The 16,420-nt window shown below is 43.8% G+C and overlaps 1 protein-coding gene across 2 annotated transcripts in view; it reads right to left on the bottom strand.

Moving 5' to 3' along the window:
* The window catches only part of cd44.L (CD44 molecule (Indian blood group) L homeolog), a 33,110-nt gene extending 24,521 nt beyond the window's left edge, over positions 1 to 8,589 (bottom strand). For both annotated transcript variants that reach the window (XM_018256677.2, XM_018256676.2), the window contains exon 1: positions 8,405 to 8,589. In XM_018256677.2, coding sequence (XP_018112166.1) covers positions 8,405 to 8,471 — 67 coding nt within the window. In that variant the 5' untranslated portion in view covers positions 8,472 to 8,589. The remainder of the gene's footprint in view (positions 1 to 8,404) is intronic.
* Between the last annotated feature and the right edge of the window lie 7,831 nt (positions 8,590 to 16,420).

Below are 16,420 nucleotides of genomic sequence, written 5' to 3' on the forward strand. Positions count from 1 at the left end.
ATATATTAGTGATCATTCACAAGAGATCAGGCTTTACTTTCCCTTTAATTAACATATGCTTTGCTGTTTGTTAGAGGCTACGGACAGACAGAGCTTCTTGGCTCGGTTTTATGTCTGTAATTGTAAAACTGGGACATAAACAAAAAGCTTTTAGATAAATATCACACGTGAAAACACAAAGGAGATTCCATTAGTCACAACGTGGGATGTGTCGGCTCTTGTTCCTCTTGGAGACTTGACAGGGAAACTTAATTCTCACATCGAGGTGTGGCTGCTGAAAACAGGAGCTGAAATTGGGAGCCACATGCTACTAGCCGTCATGAGATGGAATAGAGTCGGCCTCATTCATCTACTTATACATGTACTTATATCTGAGCCTAATGGAGAAGGGGCCCTGGGCCCTGTACAGAGTTCAGAGTTGTGTAGTAATGCATCAATAGTTCCCTCTTGCAAGGGAGTGTGACTGTGGGATAGCAGGTATAGTAGGGAGAGATGGTGTCTATAGTAACAGTGGATAATAGTCTCTGGGAAGGGATTGTGACTGTGGGATAGCAGGTATAGTAGGGAGAGATGGTGTCTATAGTAACAGTGGATAATAGTCTCTGGGAAGGGAGTGTGACTGTGGGATAGCAGGTATAGTAGGGAGAGATGGTGCCTATAGTAACAGTGGATAATAGTCTCTGGGAAGGGATTGTGACTGTGGGATAGCAGGTATAGTAGGGAGAGATGGTGCCTATAGTAACAGTGGATAATAGTCTCTGGGAAGGGAGTGTGACTGTGGGATAGCAGGTATAGTAGGGAGAGATGGTGCCTATAGTAACAGTGGATAATAGTCTCTGGGAAGGGATTGTGACTGTGGGATAGCAGGTATAGTAGGGAGAGATGGTGCCTATAGTAACAGTGGATAATAGTCTCTGGGAAGGGAGTGTGACTGTGGGATAGCAGGTATAGTAGGGAGAGATGGTGCCTATAGTAACAGTGGATAATAGTCTCTGGGAAGGGAGTGTGACTGTGGGATAGCAGGTATAGTAGGGAGAGATGGTGCCTATAGTAACAGTGGATAATAGTCTCTGGGAAGGGAGTGTGACTGTGGGATAGCAGGTATAGTAGGGAGAGATGGTATCTATAGTAACAGTGGGATAATAGTCTCTGGGAAGGGAGTGTGACTGTGGGATAGCAGGTATAGTAGGGAGAGATGGTGCCTATAGTAACAGTGGATAATAGTCTCTGGGAAGGGAGTGTGACTGTGGGATAGCAGGTATAGTAGGGAGAGATGGTGTCTATAGTAACAGTGGATAATAGTCTCTGGGAAGGGAGTGTGACTGTGGGATAGCAGGTATAGTAGGGAGAGATGGTGTCTATAGTAACAGTGAGGATAATAGTCTCTGGGAAGGGAGTGTGACTGTGGGATAGCAGGTATAGTAGGGAGAGATGGTGCCTATAGTAACAGTGGTATAATAGTCTCTGGGAAGGGACTGTGACTGTGGGATAGCAGGTATAGTAGGGAGAGATGGTGCCTATAGTAACAGTGGATAATAGTCTCTGGGAAGGGAGTGTGACTGTGGGATAGCAGGTATAGTAGGGAGAGATGGTGTCTATAGTAACAGTGGATAATAGTCTCTGGGAAGGTAGTGTGACTGTGGGATAGCAGGTTTAGTAGGGAGAGATGGTGCCTATAGTAACAGTGGATAATAGTCTCTGGGAAGGGAGTGTGACTGTGGGATAACAGGTATAGTAAGGAGAGATGGTGTCTATAGTAACAGTGAGGATAATAGTCTCTGGGAAGGGAGTGTGACTGTGGGATAACAGGTATAGTAAGGAGAGATGGTGTCTATAGTAACAGTGAGGATAATAGTCTCTGGGAAGGGAGTGTGACTGTGGGATAACAGGTATAGTAAGGAGAGATGGTGTCTATAGTAACAGTGAGGATAATAGTCTCTGGGAAGGGAGTGTGACTGTGGGATAGCAGGTATAGTAGGGAGAGATGGTGCCTATAGTAACAGTGGATAATAGTCTCTGGGAAGGGAGTGTGACTGTGGGATAGCAGGTATAGTAGGGAGAGATGGTGCCTATAGTAACAGTGGATAATAGTCTCTGGGAAGGGAGTGTGACTGTAGGATAGCAGGTATAGTAGGGAGAGATGGTGTCTATAGTAACAGTGGATAATAGTCTCTGGGAAGGGAGTGTGACTGTGGGATAGCAGGTATAGTAGGGAGATATGGTGCCTATAGTAACAGTGGATAATAGTCTCTGGGAAGGGAGTGTGACTGTGGGATAGCAGGTATAGTACGTAGAGATGGTGCCTATAGTAACAGTGAGATAATAGTCTCTAGGAAGGGACTGGGGCTGTGGGATAAAAGGCGTCCCCTCTTTTAAGGCATGTGCTAAATATATGTAATGTTCTGTGCTACATTTAAGTCTATCTATACAATTTAATGTAATTTTATAAACTGTGAGTTTAGGAACTGTGTGTAGTTGTTTAATGTTTATTACACATGGGTGTCTCCATGACAGGTAGTTTACAACAAGGGCGGACTCATTGTTTCATTGCAATGTGGCTTCAGCAGAAGGAATGACTAAATGCCGTAAGGCACCCATATGTAATAAATATACATACAATTTATACCCTGAAATATTTCTATGAAATTACAATTAACATGAGACTAATTAATTGCAGCCCTATACAAAAGGCCATTCTAGTGCAAAGTTTCAGTTACTGGCATCTGGGAAGCACATGGCCAAGGCAGATGACAGTTGCTAACCACATGGCACAGATAGAGTTACAGCGTCACTTTTCTGCACTGTGGAAAACGTATTTACCCATTACCATTGCAGGAACCCATAGCCGTGCCTTAAAGTCAGATCATGATCCAGTCTTGTCCTGTTTTAAGGCTTTGTATAAAATGGTAAAGAATTGTTAATGGTCTAGTAAAACCAGGAATGGACCTTTAGGTCAAGGTGACATGGGGCAGTTTGTGTCTATGAATGGGGGGAGGGGGGTCTTAGTAACACTGTACTCTTTGTCTAAGTAGCAGCCAGAGACTGGTTTATTGGGGGAAAATAGAATAGTCAGAGCTTTCTCAATAAAATTAGGGGCCTAAATTAACGTAACAATTGATACAATCCAAAATTCATGGGCATATACTTAAAGATTTCTCTGGAGAAGTCCCACAGCAACTGACAGTTTGTTCTTCTGTTAGTGACATCAGTGAGCGGCAAATCACGCATATTCTAATATAAATACCTGGGGGGAGTATACTTGCATCTTTCTAGGGGGCTGTAGCCTAAAAATACCCCAAGTCTCAATAACAAAGCAATGAGGGAGTTAGTGCACCATTAGAAGGTCCCTGTCCAGCCAATTGGAATGTACCATTCAGCTGTATGTGGGGAAGTCTCATTTGGGAAGCAGTTGCCGATTTATAGCACAGAGATCTGCATCTGCTGAAAAATGTTATTTCCAGTGCACAGTGACCTCCAAGTGCCCCGACCACCCAGTTGATGCGATTTAAAAAACTGCCAGCATGTGCCCCAAGTTAGTTGCTTCTATGTTTGGGGCTGTACATTGAAGGAACACTAACCACTAATGATTAATTGTAAATAATCTGTCCCCAACACTCTAATCCACAGACTATTTGAGTTATACATAAATAATACAATGTTTTACCCCGGCCCTTTAAGCTGTAACAACCAATCAGCTCTTAGCTTTATTCCTTTTAGAGCAAATAGAGTTATGAAAGGAAACACCTTATTGGTTGTTATTTGTTGTTAAAGGGATACTGTCATGGGAAAAAAAAATATTTCAAAATGAATCAGTTAATAGTGCTGTTCCAGCAGAATTCTGCGCTGAAATCCATTTCTCAAAAGAGCAAACAGATTTTTTTACATTCAATTTTGAATCTGACATGGGGCTAGACATTTTGTCAATTTCCCAGCTGCCCCAAGTCATGTGACTTGTGCCTTCATTTTAGGAGAGAAATGCTTTCTGGCAGGCTACTGTTTTTCCTTCTCAATGTAACTGAATGTGTCTCAGTGGGACCTGGATTTTACTATTGAGTGTTGGTCTTAGATCTACCAGGCAGTTGTTATCTTGTGTTAGGGAGCTGTTATCTGGTTACCTTCCCATTGTTCTTTTGTTTGGTGCTGGGGGGAAAGGGAGGGGGTGATATCACTCTAAATTGCAGTACAGCAGTAAAGAGTGATTGAAGTTTATCAGAGCACAAGTCACATGACCAGGGGCAGCTGGGAAATTGACAATATGTCTAGCCCCATGTCAGATTTCAAAATTGAATATAAAAAAATCTGTTTGCTCTTTTGAGAAATGGATTTCAGTGCAGAATTCTGCTGGAGCAGCACTATTAACTGATTCATTTTGAAAAAAAAATTTTTTCCCATGACAGTATCCCTTTAAGTTAAGGGTAAGACTGATGTCAGTATCGTCATGTTCTCTATTGGAGGAACGATATTGATGGATAAAATATCAAGAGGGAGGGTTGAAGAACATTATAAACCCTTGGCAGACTGGGTCATTGGCACAATAAGTGGGTCGGCAGGTTTGGGTTGGGTCACATGGTCTTGGTCGGATGCAGGTGCCATTTTTGGTTAGACGAGTCAAGCAATTTTCTCATGTTATTTTGTATATTTATCCCTGTGTATGTGATTTAATTAGTTTGCCCCTATGCCTGGTTGCAGTGCTGCCCGGTGCCCGCGTGTCTATAAGGAGCAAGAGTTATTTTCCTACGCGGAGCCTTTAATCCGACTAGCGGGAAACTCTGTAACGGTTTTACAGACGGGAAAATGATTTAGAAAGGAAAATAATATTGTAATGTTTATATAAACTGCCAGGTGATTACTGAGGTTTGTGCCAGCGGATGCCCTCTGTTAGAAAGGGGGTTAAGGGAAATGGGACACGGGGGAGATTTACGGCGTTTTTATGCCCGAACCATGTCCAGCTCTGCCAGTTACGTAGGCGTTGCCAAGTAATAACTAGCTGACAGTTGTGTGTATTAGTGGTGCCCGTGTGACTGCCATAATGGAGTGGCAATTAACAGTATTATTTATCCTTCTATTCAGACCTCTCCTATTCATATTCCAGTCTCTCGTTTAAATCAATGCATGGTTGCTAGGGGAATTTGAGCTGAAATTGCAAACTGGAGAGCTACTGAATAAAAAGCTAAATAACTCAAAAACCACAAATAATAAAAAATGAAAACCAATTGCAAATGGTCTCAGAATATCCCTCTCTAAGTCATACTAAAAGTTAACTCAAAGGCGAACAACCCCTTTAATATAATTAAGATCACATTTTTCCATATGAGCTTCCTATCTCCCCAGGTAGTAGAGATGCATCGAATCCAGTTCGGGATTCAGCCAAGATTCTGCGTTTTTCAGCAGGATTTGGATTCAGCCGAATCCAAGTGTCTGGCTGAACTGAATCTGAATCACACAAATAAGAAAGTAAAAACATTTTTGTGCACACAGTTCTTCCCCTCCCCCTCGTTTCCCTGATTTATATATATGCAAATAAGGTTTCAGATTCAGTTCAGTATTCGGCTGAATCTTTCACAAAAGATTCGGCTGAAACTTAAAATAGTGGATTTGGTGCCAGGGGTGTTGCTACAGAGGAAGCAGACCCCTAATTCTTATACAGTTTCAATAAGTATTGGTAAAACAGGTCAAACTCTAGACATTTTGGGGGTCTGAAAAATAGTTACGCCATTGTTTGGTGCATCTCTACCAGTGATGGGCGAATAAATTTGCCAGGCATGGATTTGCAGCGAATTTTCGAATGCTTTTGCGTAACTGAGTCGAAAATTCACTGGCAAAAAATCCACCGCAACAAATAAAAATCGTTGCAAAATTATTTTGGACGCCTATTGACTTCAATGCGTTTCGTGAATTTTCGCCCATCACTAATCACTACTACATAGGCCCCCGAATCATAATTACAGATACAAGAGGATTCTCCAATCACAATCATCCCTTCCGGGACCAGCAGTCCATCAGTCGACTCAATGATATCTGACATAGGGAGATCAATGAGCGAAGGGGCGAATATATTGGATCGGGACCCAGAGATAAACACATAAGCACAAGCCAGCAGCATTTTGGCCCAACTATAGAGTTACATTGAGTGCCAGCGAAACGGGGCGTAAGTCAACACACCCACTGGGCTCCCTCTACTCATGGGCCCCCTGCAGCCTGGAGCTGTGATGCCCCTTATACCCTGGCACCCACTCAGTAAAACAGAGTGTAATGTGCTCGCTAGAGTAGCCAATGTGCCCGCGGCTATGGCAATACTCCCATATAATGAGCAGAGGGGTGTCATTATAATAATTACATCTCATTGTATTACAGCCCCCCCCCAAACAGGGTGCCACTCCCATCATGGGTGACTTTCCAACGCTACAGTGAAGGTCTCCTATTCCATAGCGGCTGATGACAGTGGGGCGGCTGCTTGTGATCATGAGATGGCCAGTGGGCTGGTGGGCCCTTGGGACGGTTGGGAAACTTGGTGCCGTTCCAGGGGCAAAATATTTTCATGAAGTTAAATCCCACTGTGATGGGCTGAGTCTTGTGGGAATGGCTATTTATTGCCTAAAATAGGGTACAGATATCTGGGGGGTCAGCTCTGGAATCAGGGGGCATCTGTCAATGTCCAACTCCCGCCCCCAACCCTTGTAAATAGTTTAAAGTTACGGCCCATTTGTTGCAGCCTGAGAACATTGGCTGCTTTTGGAGGGACCCCCAATGCCCTTTTTATCATGTTACCCAGTTGGGAGGGCAAAGGGGGCATTTCCATGATTTTCCTGCACCTACAGCTGAATCCTTAGGGTCAGGGCACACAGGCAGATTCGGGGAGATTAGTCACCCGGCAACAAATTTCCTCTTCTTCGGGGGCGACTAATCTCCCCGAACTGCCTCCCCTGCCTGCTAAAATGTAAATCTCCGGCGGGATGGCACTCGGAGCGATTAATTTCCGATGATGCCCGAAGTTGCCTCACGAGGAAACTTTCTGCGACTTCGGAAAACGAAGCACTCCGAGTGCCATCCCACGGCAATTTAGATTCTAGCCAGCGGAAGGCAGTTCGGGGAGATTAGTCGCCCCGAAGAAGAGGTGATTTGTTGGCGGGCGACTAATCTCCCTGAATCTGCCTGTGTGCCCTGACCCTTAGAGCCGCACACTTATGGCATAGGTACATAGCTCAACAGAAAGCAGTGCAGCCTGCAGCGGGCATCTAAATAAATGGCTAATAAGCGGTGCTTGTTAATGAGTCCAGAGCTGGTGCCACCATTCCCAGGACACGGATACAAAGAGCCCGCTGGCTAATTGATTCCTACCCTCCACCTTAAGCATCCGGCACTACAATGAGACTCTGTTCCTTAGCACATAGGGGCGACCCACTCTGGGCTGAAAACAGGGGAGCCACAAGCATCTTAACCCCCTGCCGTCCAGAAACATGTGACACAGGGTACACGCCTGCGATGGTTAAGCCTATTTCACAGTATTCCTGATTATTCCAATATCCATTCATCGTGTGCAGCAGGATTCCTATTAGGAACAGCCTCACATAGTAGGCAAGGCTGAAAAAAGACACGTCCATTAATGTTCCGTGACTGCGACCCTTTCTCTAAACGATCTACTGTATCTGCCAGTACCACGGCGCTATTTAGCCCATATCTCTAATACAGCACAGCAGGAAAGGCAGTTCCATGTATCTACTACTTACTAATGCCTCCAAATAAGGTCCGATAAACAAATAACATCTTATGCTACACATTGCAGCTGCTGATTTGCCCCGGCACATAGAGATTCACGTTGCAATTGCTGAGCCTTTATGGAAACCCTATTCCTGTGCCATGCCGCTGCCTGCACTGCTCAGTAACTTCTCCAGCCCACTTTGCTTGCACAGAAAGGGTTAAATATCCCAGGCAATGCCTTTATTAAAAAAAAATAGACAATGTTTATGGAATCCGAGAACCTCAGAAATGCCCAAAAAGGAATGGCATTGTGTGCTGGCTGCACCCGGCACCAACCCAGCTCAGTCCCAGAATCAGATACGGATATATATATATACAGTATATATTATGGTGCTTCTGTTTATCTTTCTACAGGGGTCTTAGACTGAAAGCTGCAGCTACATCCCCTGGGGACATTTAATAGGGGGCTGCAAGCCTTAAAACTCTTCCACTGGTTCTTATAATAATAATAATAATTATTATTATTAACATGTATTTATAAAGCAGCAACATATAGTGCAGCGCAGTACAAGAGGAGGCTGTATACGTCAAAGAGGACCATGCACAATCAATAGAGCTCACAATCGAAAGGTGAGACAATTAAAGGAATAGTGTCCATTGAATTACCCAGAGGTCCTGGGGAGATTAAAGTCCACATTGACCTTACCTGTACGCGCTTGGCAAACACTCAGCAGGCAGCAGAGCCCAGTAACAATCCACAGCATTGAGGCCATTGTGTTCCGCAGACAAGAGGCTCCTGAGGAAGTTGCTGTGCAAAGAAGCGTGCAACTTTGCTGCACTTATTCAAAAGGAACTGAAAAGTTGTGTCACAGCCTGGGAGGGAGTCGGGAGTCACACCCATAGACAGAGAGACAGACAGAATACTGGGTGCAGACTCAGAGCAGAGTTTAATGCATCCCCATCTGTGCTGCAGGCAGACAGAGTCGCTCAGTGGAAACTTGTAGGAGTTTTTTTTTTTTTTGTTGGGTATCTTTGAGCATCCTCGGTGGCACCCATTTAAGGGTTAAGCTCAGGGCTCAGCAGCCGCCCAGGAGAAAGCACAAGCAGCTGACACTCACCCTCTCTATTTTAGTCCTGAAAGAGCTAAATTGTTTTGCAGCGGAACAGACAGTGACCAGGGGCCTCTTCGCTCCTAAGTGTGACTTTGCCCATAAGTTTCCCATCAGCAAATGTAATTCTAAGCAACTGGCCAATATACACTTCCAATTGATTCTACGGTTATTTGTAAATGGCTATTGAAAGCAGGGTCTGCCTGGCTGTTTCTAGTCTGTGCACTGCTGGTTCTGACTCCTGAAAGAATATAGGTGAAGCCTGGCTGTTTATAGTCTGTGCACTGCTGGTTCCGACTCCTGAAAGAGTATAGGTGAAGCCATGCTTGACTAACAGACAACAGAAAAGGGGAGAAACAAATATATTTACAGTTGACAGTAAGACTGTGCCGTGAATGGATATTGGAATGTTACTTGGAATTTCCATTTTGCAAATGGTGGAGTTTCCCTTTTAAAGGGCAAGTAAAGTCTAAAATAGAATAAGGCTAGAAATGCTGTATTTTGTATACTAAATATAAACATGAACTTACTGCACCACGAGCCTAATCAAACAAATGATTTATGCTTTCAAAGTTGCCCACAGGGGGTCACCATCTTGTAACTTTGTTAAACATCTTTGCAAGACCAAGACTGTGCACATGCTCAGTGTGGTCTGGGCTGCTTAGGGATTGTCAAACAAAGCTGCTTGAGTTCTGCATGTCTGGGAAGTAAGGTGGGGGCTCCCCCTGCTGTTCATAAGTATGATTGTTTCCCTGCAGAGCAGTTAGGGACCGTCTGACAATTCCTATCCACAGCAGTAAATGAAGGGAGAATTTCACTGCATACAGTCAGGTTTCTTATAAAAACAGTACACATTTTTTAATAAAAGTAAATTGGAGATAGGTTTCTTTTTCATTAAAGAAAGTAAAAATGGGATTTTATTTTTTTGCCTTTACATGCCCTTTAAGTTCAAAAACGTATAATGTTATTGCTATAGAACATCCTTTGTCAGCAGTTCCTATTGAAAGCAGGGTCTGCCTGGCTGTTTATAGCCCATAAACTGCTGGTTCTGACTTCTGAACGAATATAGGCGAAGCCATGTTTGACCTACAGAGAACAAAAAAGGGAGAGAGAAATATATTTACAGTTTACAGTAAGACTGTCGGGAATGGATATTGGAATGTTACTTTTACATTTGTATCCTCAGTGACGTAACTAGATATTATTGGGCCCCACAGCAAATTATTTTTCAGGCCCCCAAAATTTTTAGCAGTTGACTTGTTTTACCAATATTTATTGAAACTGCATATGAATTAGGGCCTTGTGGGGCCCCTATACCTCCTGGGCCCCCTGCAGGCGCAGAGTCTGCTTCCTCTATAGTTACGCCCCTGTGTATCCCCCTCCCACCCCTAATTTGCATATGCAAATTAGGATTTGGATTAAATTCGGTATTCTGCAGAATCTTCCGCAAAGAATTCAGGGGTTCAGCCGAATCCAAAATAGCGGATTCGGTGCATCCCTAGCTACCGTTTACATTATATTTGTTTCCATTTTGAAAAAAAGCTGTTTTTGGTAGAGTTTCTGTTTTAAAGTAAATTTATTATGTGCCACCTCTTTATAACCAAATGCAACGTGAATGCAATATGCAGAATTCCTTGTTATCTGTCCCTTTGTGATCCTCTCCCTGCACTGCTGGTCCTGACTACCTGTACCAGTGAAACAATGTAGCTGTAGTCTAGTCTAGTAGCGGCCCCCAATTAGTCGCTAGGCTCGGCGGCCCAGTTCAAGACTGTCCAAGGCCTGGTTCTGTGCCACGGCCCAGCAGTTGGGGACCTGGTCTAGTAGTCTCTAGCCCAGACTCCATGGTCGGACTGGGGGTGCCTGACATTTGCTCTTAAAGGGACACAGATGTTTTTCTTATCCAGCCTTGGCCAGGCCTTGCCAGTTTTATTGCTTAGGAACATCATTTTTTGGGCAGAAAATTAGTTTTTCTAGAAAAATTGGTTTTGTGATGCCGATCGCTGGCATTTTACGCCTTGAACATAACATAGAGCGGAGAGTCAGATCCTCCCTGTGTAAGAGTCATAGGCGGCTGCTATGGGCACAATAATGGCAGTGTTTTGGGGGGGGGGTTGGTGGACAGAGGTCCCTTTGTGCTCCCAGAGACTTATCTTTGTGTAAAGTGGGGAATTTTGTTATTAAAATAAAAACAAATTTACTACCCCTTTGACATCTGCAGTGTATCTTTGGGAAACATCACAGGCATTTTAGGTTTTTTTTAAAGGGGTAGTTCACCTTTAAGTTAACTTTTAATACAGGTATGGGATCCCTTATCCGGAAACCCGATATCCAGAAAGCTCCGAATTATGGAATGGCTGTCTCCCATAGGCTCCATTTTATCCAAATAATCCAAATTTTTGAAAATGATTTCCTTTTTCTCTGTAATAATAAAACAGTAGTTTGTACTTGATCCCAACTAAGATATAATTAATCCTTATTGGAAGCAAAACCAGCCTTTTGGGTTTATTTAATGTTTAAATGAATTTCTAGGCATGAAGACCCAAATTACGGAAAGATCCGTTATCCGGGAAAATCCCAGGTCCCGAGCATTGCGGATGACAGGTCCCAAACCTGTATGTCAAAGAATGGCCAATTCTAAGCAACTTTTCAATTGCTATCCGTTTTTTATAGTTTTTTAATTATTTGCCATTTTCTTCTGACTCTTTCCGGCTTTCATATGGGGGTCACTGACCCCATCTACAAAACAAATGCTCCGTATGGCTACTTTTTATTACTCTTCTTTCTATTCAGGTCCCTCTTCTATTCATATTCCAGTCTCTTATTCAAATCAGTGCATGGTTGCTAGGGGAATTTGGACCCTAGGAACCAGGTTGCTGAAACAGCAAAGCTGCTGAATAAAAATCTAAATAACTCAAAAACCACAAATAATAAAAAAAAGAAAACCAATTGCAAATTGTCTCAGAATATAGGGTTGCCTTCATGGGGCTTAAAGGGGTTGTTCACCTTTTATTACTATTATATACATAACAGTAATAGTTAACTCAAAGGTAAACAACCCCTTTAAGCCCCATGAAGCCAACCCTATATACTTAAATCTCCAGACAATCATCTAATAGTATATAGGGGGTGCTGTCATGGACACTGTTTTGGGGCTGCTAAAAAATGTGTCCCATGTGACATTGCCCTTTAAAAAAGTTATATTGGCTATTTAAAGGGGGAATCGCACCTTACAATTACCTATGAGCAGTGGTGTAACTACCTTACAGTGGGGTCTGTGCAATAGCGTAACTAGATACTACTGGGCCCTACAGTAAATTATTTTTCAGGCCTCTAAAATGCCTAGAGGTTGACTTGTTTGACCAATATTTATTGAAATTGTATATGAATGAGGGCCTCATGGGGCCCCCTATACCTCCTGGGGCCCCCTGCAGCCACAGGGTCTGCATCCTCTGTAGTTACTCCCCTGGGCCAGGTAGCAGAAGGGGTGCACAGTTGTTTATGGGATCTGCTGTATGGTTCCTGCGCCTCATCTGCTGTATGGTTCCTGCTCCTCATCTGCTGTATGGTTCCTGCTCCTCATCTGCTGTATGGTTCCTGCTCCTCATCTGCTGTATGGTTCCTGCTCCTCATCTGCTGTATGGTTTCTGCTCCTCATCTGCTGTATGGTTCCTGCTCCTCATCTGATGTATGGTTCCTGCTCCTCATCTGCTGTATGGTTCCTGCTCCTCATCTGCTGTATGGTTCCTGCTCCTCATCTGCTGTATGGTTCCTGCTCCTCATCTGATGTATGGTTCCTGCGCCTCATCTGCTGTATGGTTCCTGCGCCTCATCTGCTGTATGGTTCCTGCTCCTCATCTGCTGTATGGTTCCTCCTCATCTGCTGTATGGTTCCTGCTCCAAATCTGCTGTATGGTTCCTGCTCCTCATCTGATGTATGGTTCCTGCTCATCTGATGTATGGTTTCTACTCCTCATCTGATGTATGGTTCATGCTCCTCGTCTGCTGTATGGTTCGTTCTCCAAATCTGCTGTATAGTTCCTGCTCCTCATCTGCTCTATGGTTCCTGCTCCTCATCTGATGTATGGTTCCTGCTCCTCGTCTGCTGTATGGTTCATGCTCCAAATCTGCTGTATAGTTCCTGCTCCTCATCTGCTCTATGGTTCCTGCTCCTCATCTGATGTATGGTTCCTGCTCCTCGTCTGCTGTATGGTTCCTACTCCTCATCTGATGTATGGTTCCTGCTCCTCATCTGCTCTATGGTTCCTGCTCCTCATCTGATGTATGGTTCCTGCTCCTCATCTGCTCTATGGTTCCTGCTCCTCATTTGCTGTATGGTTCCTGCTCCTCATCTGCTGTATTGTTCCTGCTTCTCATCTGCTGTATGGTTCCTGCTCCTCATCTGCTGTATGGTATCTCCTCATCTGCTGTATCGTTCCTACTCCTATCTGATGTATGGTTCTTGCTCCTCATCTGCTGTATGGTTCTTGCTTCTCATCTGCTATATGGTTCCTACTCCTCATCTGCTGTATGGTTCCTGCTCCTCTGCTGCCACCCCCTTCCCCAATGGCCCATTTGATACTGGACAGATTTCTATTTGGCAGGTTTCAAAAAACAAAACGAGGAAGATCCAGGGTGGGGTCTGGGTAGATGGGTGGCATGGCCAGGTAGGTAGATGGTGTGAGAGCGGGTATTGGATGGTATTAATGGACGGCTGTGGGGCAAAAGTGCAGGGTAGAAGGGGATAAGAGACGGAATTATAAATGTGTTTATCTCCCATTGGTTCCATCAAATGCAAAACATGCAGGCCACTTGCACCCCTATAGTTACACCACTACTACACACACATCCCTGTGCCACTAATATATCTGGGCCATGATGATTTAAGGCTCAGGCGGCCAATTAATTAGCTCTAAAATAAGGATGTGATGGCTCAGACATGAGGCACTGCCTGAGAATCCTGGTGCAATTACACTGTAAGACAATTATCCTATTCCTTGCCCATAACATGCGTATCACACACACACCCTACAAAGCTGGACTTCTATATAAATCCCAGCCGTAATAAAGAAGAGCTTGCCATCTATTTATCATTCAGTCCGACTAAAGTCTGGTTGCTAGCATTAGGACACCTAGCAACAAAGCAACACATTATATTTAACCTTTTCAAACCAAAGAAGAATAAAGCAATTATTATGTATTTAATCATTCATTATTTTTTCTAAGGTAGTTATCTCATTTACAGGGGCACAGCTTATTAAATGGGAAGAAACGTCCTTGTCTGTACTTACTAGGGGTTTTCCTGTTGATTTGATCTCAGTGAAGCAGGGGAGCAATGCAAAGCAATGTAATAATGTGAAGGGAAACCTTTAGAGGCCAGGGCTATATTAACCTCAAACAAACCCCCGACTAGATTTCATTGGGGAGCAAGTTCCCTGCTTGGCAATAGGAAAGAGAACAGCCCAGGAGGAACTTGTAGAATAATGAGTCAGTGCTGGGGTGAAGTTCCTAGTAAGGGTCAATGACAACAGGCCTAGGCATCAACTGGACTTACCCTTTATAGCTTAATGCTGGTATTTTCCACCCAACCCCAATACATCTACCCACACTGCTGCAATAGATTATTTCTTTTTTAGATTTCTGGAGAATTTACATTGAACCCTATGTGAAAGCGCAGTTCTTAATCTAGGGGAGGGTCGGTGTGCGGAGGCATTGCACAAACCCAGTGTAACTCTCACTTCTCTGTTTACAGCGGTCGGAATCAATGAGTCAACGATATGGCAACAACCTCAGCTCTTTGCATAAGGCAATCAAACATATACATCTCCCCACTCACTCCCCTCCGTCTCTCTGAGATCCTGAGATCACTGTCTCACAGCTGTCTCATCCTGGGTGTCATCTGATGTCATTCAGCATTCCCCACCCAAATCTACTGTAACTTTACAGAGAAGTTTAACTAAAGAGTCTCCTATATATATATATTAACATGTATTGTATTTATACTAACTTTACTCAATTAATATAAAAGAAAGGCACATCATTCAAACAGTGCCCCCTAATGGTCACTCAATCCCTATTGCAGCTGCCTTTCATGCTTGCCCCTCAATAATGAAGAAGGTTTACATAGGGGTGAACCAGGTACCCATAGCAGTCCTCAGTCTACTAAGAACCTTCTATTATCTGTGGGATGCTGGAGGTTTTGGGTAAACAACATCTACATGAAGGTGGGTTGTCTGTTCAGCACTGGTGCATCTACCAACCCACCTATAAACCACAGTTTAACATCTTCAAGCCACAAATGAGCCTCGTGGGTGTCCAAAGCGCACAATGAAGTTAGATTTTGCTTTTACTTCTTGATCTCTTACTGTAAAGGGAAGAGCGTTTGGTCTGGGTTCACTAGTGAGTTGTTCATTATGTGACAGTTGTTCACATTTGGGTAGGGGTTTCCCTGAAGATAGGAATCTCCCTTCTACAATTAGTATTCACTTCTATATCTATCCTATAGTAGCAGTGGATAATAGTCTCTGGGAAGGGAGTGTGACTGTGGGATAACAGGTATAGTAGGGAGAGATGGTGTCTATAGTAACAGTGGATAATAGTCTCTGGGAAGGGAGTGTGACTGTGGGATAGCAGGTATAGTAGGGAGAGATGGTGTCTATAGTAACAGTGGATAATAGTCTCTGGGAAGGGAGTGTGACTGTGGGATAGCAGGTATAGTAGGGAGAGATGGTGCCTATAGTAACAGTGGATAATAGTCTCTGGGAAGGGAGTGTGACTGTGGGATAGCAGGTATAGTAGGGAGAGATGGTGTCTATAGTAACAGTGGATAATAGTCTCTGGGAAGGGAGTGTGACTGTGAGATAGCAGGTATAGTAGGGAGAGATGGTGCCTATAGTAACAGTGGATAATAGTCTCTGGGAAGGGAGTGTGACTGTGGGATAGCAGGTATAGTAGGGAGAGATGGTGCCTATAGTAACAGTGGATAATAGTCTCTGGGAATGGACTGTGACTGTGGGATAGCAGGTATAGTAGGGAGAGATGGTGTCTATAGTAACAGTGGATAATAGTCTCTGGGAAGGGAGTGTGACTGTGGGATAGCAGGTATAGTAGGGAGAGATGGTGCCTATAGTAACAGTGGATAATAGTCTCTGGGAAGGGAGTGTGACTGTGGGATAGCAGGTATAGTAGGGAGAGATGGTGTCTATAGTAACAGTGGATAATAGTCTCTGGGAAGGGAGTGTGACTGTGGGATAGCAGGTATAGTAGGGAGAGATGGTGCCTATAGTAACAGTGGATAATAGTCTCTGGGAAGGGAGTGTGACTGTGGGATAGCAGGTATAGTAGGGAGAGATGGTGCCTATAGTAACAGTGGGATAATAGTCTCTGGGAAGTAGTAGGGAGAGATGGTGCCTATAGTAACAGAAGGATAATAGTTTCTGGGAAGGGTCAGTGGTTAGAATCTATTTTTGGACATTCCATTCAAAAGAAGTGTATTTAGGATGATCTTATTGTATCACTGCTATAAGCCCCCACCCTTGAGCTGTAAATCAAACAGACAGGAGTAAAACACATAGAATACTGGAGAAGCTGGGGCAGGAGGTGTTGGATTTCTGAGC

Source organism: Xenopus laevis, chromosome 4L (genome assembly GCF_017654675.1).
Source record: "Xenopus laevis strain J_2021 chromosome 4L, Xenopus_laevis_v10.1, whole genome shotgun sequence".
Taxonomy (NCBI): domain Eukaryota; kingdom Metazoa; phylum Chordata; class Amphibia; order Anura; family Pipidae; genus Xenopus; species Xenopus laevis.